Genomic DNA, 9,944 nt, shown 5'->3' on the forward strand with positions numbered 1-9,944 from the left:
AGCCTGTAATCCCAGCACTTTGGGAGGCCGAGGCGGGTGGATCACGAGGTCAAGAGATCAAGACCATCCTGGTCAACATGGTGAAACCCCGTCTCTACTAAAAATACAAAAAATTAGCCGGGCATGGTGGCGCGTGCCTGTAGTCCCAGCTGCTCAGGAGGCTGAGGCAGGAGAATTGCCTGAACCCAGGAGGCGGAGGTTGCGGTGAGCCGAGATCGTCGTGCCATTGCACTCCAGCCTGGGTAACAAGAGCGAAACTCCGTCTCAAAAAAAAAAAAAAAAAAAAAAAAGAAAAAAGGTTAGAGGAAGCATGGAAAGCCCAAGACCAAGCTTGCTTTGAGGTCAAGGGATTGTAACATTAAAACAGACTATTGGGCTTGCTGTGATCTCACAGTCCAAAGTGACTCCCTTCCCATCCCCTGAGAATTTTTCCAAAAACAATGGGAATAGAAGTCACACCACCAGGATTAAGGAAAGTAAAGCAGGCTCAGGAGCGAGTAGAGACCATCAGTGCGCAGCACACATATACCTGTAGCCACCTGATCTCTAGCCTGCTGGTAGGCAAGAGGTTTAGAGTTGCCAGATACATGCAATACTTGGGACTTACTTAGACTTTACAAATTTGCTGTTTCTGGCCAGGCGTATGGCTCATGCCTGTAATCCCAGCACTCTGGGAGGCTGAGACAGGTGCATCACTTAAGACCAGGAGTTCAAGACCAGCCTGGCCAACATGGTGAAACCTTGTCTCTACTAAACATGCAAAAGTTAGCTGGGCATGGTTCCCAGCTACTTGGGTGGCTGAGGCATGAAAATAGCTTGAGCCCAGGAAACAGAGGTTGAAGTGAGCCGGGATTGTGACACTGCAGTCCAGCCTGGTGACAAAGTAAGACGCTGTCTCAAAAAAGTAGTTGTTTCTCTGAAACACATTTAATTACATGTGCTGTATCTTTATGTGTTAACTCTAGCAAGCCTAAAGGGCTGGCTACACCTTCCTTCCATCAACAGCTGGAGTTCAGCCAGGCACGGTGGCTCATGCCTATAATCCTAGCACTCTGTAAAAGGCTGAGGCAAGAGGATTGCTTGAGTCCAGGAGTTCCAGATCAGCCTGGGAAACATACAGAGAACATGTTTCTAGAGAAAAATTTTTAAAAATTAGCCAGCCGTGGTGGTGCATGCCTGTGGTCCCAGCTACTCAAGAGGCTGAGATGGCAAGATCGCTTAGGCCCGGGAGGTCGAGCTGCAGTGAGCCATGATCTCTGCACTCCAGCCTGGGAGATAGAGCAATACCTTGTCTCAAAAAAGAAAAAAATGTTTGGAGTTTTCTTAGCCTTGCAAGCTGAGACTTTGCCTCTGACCTCTCCCACCAGCTCACTGCAGTGGGGAGAGGGAACCCCCAGTGGCAAGATCCAGAGAACGACCCTAGGAGACTCAAGGCAGGACATGGCAGAATTTTACAGTGAACTGATTTTAGGTCAAAACCACATGAAGTCCTTTCTATAAAGGGATTTGGTTGAGTTAATGTCTCCATTTCCATTGGCCCAGGAGACAAATCTGGCGCCATGAGAAGCACTGCAATGTTCACTGGCTTCTCAGAACCTGTCTTATCCCCCTGGGAAATGAGGCCACACCTGCAGGGCGGGAACAGTAGGAGACTTCCTTTCATGTCCTTCTCCTGTGAATTTTTACCGCAAGCACTTATTCCTTTTATAATCAGCGAAAGGTGATAAAGATATTTCCATATTAAAAAGAACCTCGGCTACAGCAGAGGCACCCTCCAGAGCAAAGATACTACTGATCCCAGTAACTTCCTGGTCTTTATTTGCATATTATTTTCTTGCTGTGGTTTGTTATTTTATTTTTATTCCCCTCTGGGATTCTAACCCCAGCTACTCACTACTCCTTCCCCCTGGAAGGCTGTTGCTGACCGAGATAGCAGGCGCTGCCTTCCCACATCTTCCCACTGCTCCCACTCTCGGAGGTCATGGGGTTTGGCTTGGCCCAGCCCAAGCTCTCAATTCAGCTCCAGCCCAGACCTGGGTTCACTCCTGACCTGGATACCGCCCCAGATGACCTGTTCAGAAGCCAAGGAAAGAGCTTGAGTGTTGGCTCTGTGAGAGGCCAAGGCAGCAAGACTCCTGGCCCCATACAGAGCAGTCCTGGAGTTCTAGGGAGCTTGTGGCTTAACCAATCTTGAAAGAGCGAGCTGTGTCCCCACACCCAGGGACAATTGTCTTTCATACACCAGAACTTCATCCCCAGTAGGAGCTCCCCACTTCTCATTAGGAGGTCCCAGGGGAGGATGGAGGGTTGGGGGCAACCCCTGGGTCACCCAGGCCTGAGTGGAGCCCTAGTTTTACCTCCTACCAGCCTTAAGACCTTGGGCCAGTCATTTAACTGAATCTGGGCTTGTCCCAAGGGTTTAATGAGATGATGAATGCAAAACCCCTGGGAACTCACAGGAGTTCACAAATAGAAGTTTATTTAATCTGCACAAACTCCAGAGGCTGCCCTTTGGCCAGAAGGAGCTTTTCAACTGCAATTACCACAGACCCTGTTCTGAAAGTTTCCCCCACCCTCAAAGAGTTCCCTCTCTCCTTCAGTCAGGTGAGGGGCACTGCCAGCCACTGGAGCAGTGGCCAGGTCTCTCAGCTCAGGCCCAGCGGTCTGGCTCACGACCTTGGAGGAACCTGGGAGAAAGCTTCACCAAGCGACAGTACTTTTCCACTGCACTGCCTCGGCCACCTCGGCTGGCTTTGTGCTGTGCAGACCAGGCAGAGTGCACCAGGCCGGCCCCTTCAGGAACCCACCCTGATTCCCACTCCCACGGATGGGGGTGAGGGCATGCTGTGGGTGAGGGGCAGCAGGAATACTGGGGTGGAGGGTGGCGGGGGAGGTTCCCGAATGCGCCAAGGGGAGCTTGGAGACCAGTAGAGAGGCCAAATAAATTAGCATGGACAAAGCCCTCCGGTATATTCCAGGGGATACCTAGTACTTAACAGCCCTCTCGACCCTCACCCCTCCGCTAATGATTAAACCCGTTACACCGCGCCTGTGCAGGGTCCCGGGCAGCGCGAGCCTGCGCGGGGGGAGGGGAGAAGAGGGCAAGGGGAGGGGACAAGAGAGCTAGCGGTCCCGCCCGGTGATGTAGGCAGCCCGGGGAGGTGGAGCCGCGACGCCTGAAAGAGTCCCCACCGCAGCCCCGCTCTCGGTCGGCCCCACCGAGCAGCAGCCAGCGGCTCCGGCGACCCAAATTGCGGCGGCAGGGACCGCGGAAATCCCACCATTTGGGCTTGGGTTGGGGGTGTCCAGCCCACCCCACCCCCAGCCTCGGCCCCTCCTCCCTTCCCGGACGGCTGGAGCCACTCCCGGGAAAAGCTGTCCCCAGCCACTCGGCCGCCGGCTGGGCACCGGGCATCTGCGAAGCTAGCCCTGCCTGGCACTGGGCATCTCCGGACACCGACTGTCTCCGGCGCTGCCCGGCTTCTCGCGACTCCGGGCCGGTGGACTTCTGCGCGCTTTCCCTCCCCCGGCCTCCCGACAGGACGCAGGTGAGCTCCCCGCGACCCCAGCCTCTTTGGCCGCCGTCGCGATGCTGCCCTGGAGACGTAACAAATTCGTGCTGGTGGAGGACGAGGCCAAGTGCAAGGCGAAGAGTCTGAGTCCGGGGCTTGCCTACACGTCGCTGCTCTCCAGCTTCCTGCGCTCCTGCCCGGACCTGCTGCCCGACTGGCCGCTGGAGCGCCTGGGCCGCGTGTTCCGCAGCCGGCGCCAGAAAGTGGAGCTCAACAAGGAGGACCCGACCTACACCGTGTGGTACCTGGGCAACGCCGTCACCCTGCACGCCAAGGGCGACGGCTGCACCGACGACGCCGTGGGCAAGATCTGGGCTCGCTGCGGGCCGGGCGGGGGCACCAAGATGAAGCTGACGCTGGGCCCGCACGGCATCCGCATGCAGCCCTGCGAGCGCGGCGCCTCCGGGGGTTCGGGGGGTCGCAGGCCGGCGCACGCCTACCTGCTGCCGCGCATCACCTACTGCACGGCGGACGGGCGCCACCCGCGCGTCTTCGCCTGGGTCTACCGCCACCAGGCGCGCCACAAGGCCGTGGTGCTGCGCTGCCACGCTGTGCTGCTGGCGCGGGCGCACAAGGCGCGCGCCCTGGCCCGCCTGCTCCGCCAGACCGCGCTGGCAGCCTTCAGCGACTTCAAGCGCCTGCAGCGCCAGAGCGACGCGCGCCACGTGCGCCAGCAGCACCTCCGCGCGGGGGGCGCCGCCGCCTCGGTGCCCCGCGCCCCGCTGCGCCGCCTGCTCAACGCCAAGTGCGCCTACAGGCCGCCGCCGAGCGAACGCAGCCGCGGGGCGCCGCGCCTCAGCAGCATCCAGGAGGAGGACGAGGAGGAGGAGGAGGACGACGCGGAGGAGCGCGAGGGAGGAGCCCCCCAGCGCGAGCGGCCGGAGGTGCTCAGCCTGGCCCGGGAGCTGAGGACGTGCAGCCTGCGGGGCGCCCCGCCGCCCCCGCCCCCCGCGCAGCCCTGCCGCTGGAAGGCCGGCCCCAGGGAGCGGGCGGGCCAGGCGCGCTGAGAGCGGAGGGACAGGACTCGCGGCCTCAGGCCCAGCCCGCCAGACTCACAGCCTCCGACCCCGGCCCTGCCCGCTTCGGCTGCCCCGGCCCCCGGCCCGTGTCTCCCCTGTGGTCTCCGTGTTGTCCGCCCCGCCGCCTCATTTAGGCTCAGGGTGATGATGCCTGGGATGCCCTTGATGATTGCGGGTGTTCCTCTCTCCCCACACCCGTAGTGCCCGGGCCTGCCACTGTGGACCTGCCCCCTACGCTTTACACCAAGTCCCTTTGCCCACAGACCTCCTCATTCCCTCCCAAAACATCCTCTCAAGAGAAGGGAGGATAAGTTTCCAGAAATCCAGGAGGGTGGATTTGGATCCTGGCCAGGGTGGAGGCAACAACCCTGCCCTTGGTCCCCCTAGCCTTCTTCCCTGTGGGAAAAAAAAAATGAATGCCCTGGAGAGGCATTCTTGCAGGGGAAGAATCTAGCGGCCGGGGAGCGTTGAGGCCGGGCCGGTGGTGGGCAGAGTCCGCTGCCATATGCGCAGGGAGGAATCCGCAGGCCCAAGCCCCGCCTCTCTACCCCTTGGAGGACTCCTGGGACTTGACTGCTCTGCCTCTGGAGAACACTGGGACGGTCCCACTGACGTTCAAACAACAGGTTAGGCCAGGTAGCAGCCATGCACCAGGCCACTGCCCAGGCCTCTGCCCTGGCACCCACCACGGGATTCTTCACCCGCCCCATCTCTCTGCAGATGGATGCATGTGGTCCCCTCCTAGGTGCCCCTCAACCAGGTCCAAGATGGGGCTTCAAAGGAGGTAAGGAGAACCTTTGGCAGGTGCTTGGGGACACTGACTACCTAGAAAGTAGGCATAGCAGAGCTGCTCCCAAGTCGAGGCTCCTCAGAGCAGGTGGGTCCTGACAGCAGCGGATTCTCCCAGCAGGATGAGGAAGGAGGGTGTATTAACCCAACCAAGGGAGTGGACCTCCCCCCCAGGTGTCACCGCAAGGCCACAAAAAGCCCAAAGATCTATGTGTCACTGATCATTGTAAATAAAGTGGACCTGCTTTTTCAGCCCTGTCACTACTCCTGTGTTGTGTTTAATGCCAGGCCTGCTGGGGGTGACAAAAGTGATTGAGGGTCAGATAAGCCACAGGTGATCAGGTATGGCTCTCCCTAGTTACGATCAGAACCCTGAAAGTAGCTCTTTTGAGCAGCCAGAGCCAACCCCAGGATTAGGATGGGGGCTGGGGACTGCTACCAGGAAGCTGTTCCTTAATATTGGAGGAGGAGGCAGTAACTTATGCCTTGTCTGAAAATCACATGTGCCAGACTCCCTGGAGGGTCGTCGGCTGTCTGTCTCAGCCTCCCAGAATGTCTGTATGCCTGGGCACTCAGACACAGATGTCTGGGACATTTGGCAAGGAGGGCGGGGGCCTTCTCATAAGCCATGTATTAGTATCTCTGAGAAGGTTCATGTGTATGTCAAAGCGTGTGGTATATAGACTGTGTGTGCCCTCAGGATCAGAGCAGAGCAGGTTGTAAGAGAATGGGGTGGGCAGCTCAATTTTCTTTCAGAGGCTCTGGAGAAATCTGTCCAGACCCTGTGACAGTGTGAGTCTTCGGCTGGATATCTTCTTTATTCCTGTGCTGAGCTGGGCACTGATCCCAGAGTTACCCAGAACCCAAACGAGTGGCCTCTACCATTGCCAGTAATCAGAATGGTTCTGTTTCCTGAAACTGCCAGGAAATAGGACAGCACTGCCATCTCACCCTACAGAACCCAGGCATCTCACCCTGCAGAACCCAGGTGGGATCAGGGCTTTGGAGGGAAAAGCTAGGGCTGACTCCGTATGTCAGGAGTAACAAGAACTCGCCGGGCAAGGCTTTCTGCATGTTCTTTGCCTCCCTCTTACACATTGCCAGGACTTTTGTTGGTGTTTCTCCCCACTTGCAGAAAGAAAGGAAGGAAGTGGGAAGATGTGAGCCCTATGAGGGGACGATGGGCTGCAGGGTAGCCTCTGGTGTGGCTGAGACAACCCCAGACCTGCCTAGAAATAAGATCACAGCACGACCTCTTCAGTCAGACTCATGCAGCGGATAGTTTCAAACCGCTAGGCACTGGGAGGTGCAGGAGGCCCTCTCTTGTTCTTACATTTGCAACGAGATGCATGTAATTAAAGGAGCAGTTACTGTATAATAATTCACAGGTCAGGCACACAGTGTCTCATGCTTGTAGTTCCAGCACTCTGCAGGGCTGAGGCAGGAGGATTGCTTGAGCCCAGGAATTTGAGGCTGCAGTGAGCTATCATCACGCCACTGCACTCCAGCCTAGGTGATGGAGGAAGACCCTGTCTCTAAAATAATAATAATGACTTACAGGCCTGCTCGCAGCTCCCAGCCTCAGCCCCTGCTCTTCCATTGTTCACTGGAAGCCTCTCAACACACACACGCGCACACACACACACACACACACACACACACACACACACACGGCCTCTCACCTTCCCTCACTCACACTATGATCTCTAGACCTGGAATTAGAAGGCCTGGGTGAGAGGACTCCTCTCTGAGCCTCCTGTTAAACAAAGGTGAAATGGGGATAATATCTCCTCTTACAACCTCATCGTCTGGTTGTAAAGTATTAAGTAGAATCATGTCTGTGAAAACCCTTCAGTAAATAATAAAATGTCCCGTACGTGTGAAGAACAACCACTCCAACTTCTGTCTCCCTGGTGAGAGTGGCTGCAAGTTTTGCTGACCACATCTCCGTTCTCAAGGTGTATGATGGACTGAGGGTTAGGTGAGCCCGTGTGGCTCCCACTGCGGCTGGGCTGCAGAGTTGGAGGTATGGGACTGCTCCAGCCACCAAGCTCTGATGGCATTACTACCCAGAGGAGAGGAAGCATCTCCTGGGCACCCACACCTGCCTTTGTCTATGCTTTTAGCCAACATTCTCCCTGATCTTAGGTACAAGATAGCAAAATGAACCCTGAATCAGAGGTCAGATGGTTCAGCCCCTGTGTCTCTCCTCCCAGTGTCAATTTCCCACCTGGAAAATGAAAACAGAGTGGAGCGGCCTAGTGGTTTCCAAACCACATTCCTCCTGACCTAGATGTCTCAGGGTGCCCCAGGAGCTGCTGCGGGGAGTGATGGGGAAATGCAGTAGGAAGACCCTTCCGCTTCACTTTTTTTGTTGTTTTTTTGAGACGGAGTTTTGCTCTTGTTGCCCAGGCTGGAGTTCAATGGCGCGATCTCGGCTCACCACAACCTCCGTTCCCAGGTTCAAGTGATTCTCCTGCCTCAGCCTCCTGAGTAGCTGGGATTATAGGCATGCACCACCACACCTGGCTAGTTTTGTATTTTTAGTAGAGACAGGGTTTCTCCATGTTGGTCAGGCTGGTCTCGAACTCTCGACCTCAGATGATCTGCCCACCTGGGCCTCCGAAACTGCGCCTGGCCTTCCCCTTGCTTTAACTAGAGCAGTATGTGTAACCTGTTTGGGGGTCCTATGATTCCATTTGAATAATGGGATGTACCGACTTTTGAAGCAATTGAAATCACTGAGCAAGAGGCTCTCTAAACCTTCCCTTCGAGCCCTGAGGCTGTAAGACCTGTTGGGCTAACTGGGTGTGAGAAGTATTGGAGGAGGTCAGAGATTCTCAGAGGCAGTGACAACAGAGGGCTTTCCAAGAACCGCAGGCAGCCAAGGACGATGCAGAAATGTGTCCCCAGGGAGGCCAGCAACTCAGGGTCAAGACTCTTCCTGGACCTTTGGGACCTATCTCCATCTCTTCAGATCCCACTCCATCATTCCAACAAGGCTGGGCTGTGACCAATGTGACATGTGACACAGCACATAGCTCACAGAATAAAGTCAGTTGGCCCAGCCACCAGTGCAATCCTGGCCCCCACTGGTCTGCTTCCACCCGCAACCCTGCCACTCAGAACTGCTGCCTGCTCCCTTGACCACCATGTGTTCTACCTCAGGACACTCTTCTCCCTCCCTGGAATGCCCTTCCCTTTGGCTACACATTTTCTTTTTTTTCTTTTTTCTTTTTGAGATGGGGTCCCTCTCTGTTGCCTAGGCTGGAGTGCAGTGGCACGATCTCGGCTCACTGCAACCTCCGCCTCCCAGGTTCAAGCAGTTCTCTGTCTCAGCCTTCCAAGTAGCTGGGATTATAGGCATCTGCCACCATGCCTCGCTGATTTTTGAATTTTTAGTAGAGATGGGGTTTCACCATGTTGGCCAGGCTGGTCTTGAACTCCTGACTTCGTGATCCACCCGCCTCGGCCTACCAAAGAGCTGGGATTACAGGCATGAGCCACCATGCCCAGCCTGGTGACACATTTTCAAATCCTACCCTTTCTTCAAGGTCCAGCACAAATTTCACCTCTTTGAAATTTGTGTTAATGCACGCCCCTTCTCCACTCCTGCCGAATCTGGATGAGATCTCTCCTCTCAACCTCACACAGGCCTTGGTCCGTGCTTTCTCTTGGTCCTCTTCATGTTTACCTTGGACTACTCTTTATTATTATTACTTGAGACAGAATTTCTCTTGTTACCCAGGCTGGAATGCAATGGTGTGATATCGGCTCACCGCAACTTCTGCCTCCCAGGTTCAACAATTCTCCTGCCTCAGCCTCCCAAGTGGCTGGGATTACAGGCATGTGCCATCACGCCCAACTAATTTTATATTTTTAGTAGAGATGGGGTTTCTCCATGTTGATTAGGCTGGTCTCAAACTCCCGACCTCAGGTGATCCACCCGCCTCAGCCTCCCAAAGTGCTGGGATTACAGGCGTGAGCCACCGCGCCCGGCCTGGACTACTCTTTTTATATGAGTGTCTCGTCGTTCATATTGATCCATCTTCATTCCCTCACCTCCTTCAGTACCTTGTCCAAGAGTCAGTGCTCATAATGATTTATTGAATGAATACATGAATGAATGAGACAGATGGAAGAGCCATCATAGGACAGGAAACCAAGTGGGTGGAGAAGCATTTCCTCTGCCAAGCTTCTGCCTGGAGATACTGAAGGAGAACTGTCCTCACATGGCCTGTTCAGACGGACAGCTATTCGTGAGGGAGATCAGCAGCCGAAGAAATAAGGCCAAAGGAGAAAACAAGCCTCTGTCCCTTGGGTCTGCTCTGGGTTCTAAAGTCTCAGGACTGGGCCCTCTGACTCTCTCTGGGCTCATCCAGGACACTCAGAATTGTAACAGCAGCTCCTGGCAGTGGGCAGCCATCCTCCAGACACAGTGGCTGGGATTTGCAGACTTGGAAAGGGTGTTGAGAGACCGTCAGGGCAGGTGCAGTTTATCATGTAACACAAGCCGTCAAACCCGGGCTTTGGCATCAGGGAGACCTGAATGCCAACCCCAGCA

The 9,944-nt window shown here is 55.5% G+C and overlaps 1 protein-coding gene across 1 annotated transcript; it reads left to right on the top strand.

Moving 5' to 3' along the window:
- The first annotated feature begins 3,075 nt into the window (after positions 1-3,075).
- Positions 3,076-5,644, top strand: FAM43B (family with sequence similarity 43 member B). The gene has a single exon (XM_032300674.1). The coding sequence runs from the start codon at positions 3,590-3,592 to the stop codon at positions 4,577-4,579; it is 990 nt and encodes a 329-aa protein (XP_032156565.1). The 5' UTR covers positions 3,076-3,589; the 3' UTR covers positions 4,580-5,644.
- The last annotated feature ends 4,300 nt before the right edge of the window (positions 5,645-9,944 follow it).

Source organism: Sapajus apella, unplaced genomic scaffold (assembly GCF_009761245.1).
Source record: "Sapajus apella isolate SASKATOON/1434 unplaced genomic scaffold, GSC_monkey_1.0 scaffold43, whole genome shotgun sequence".
Classification (NCBI taxonomy): domain Eukaryota; kingdom Metazoa; phylum Chordata; class Mammalia; order Primates; family Cebidae; genus Sapajus; species Sapajus apella.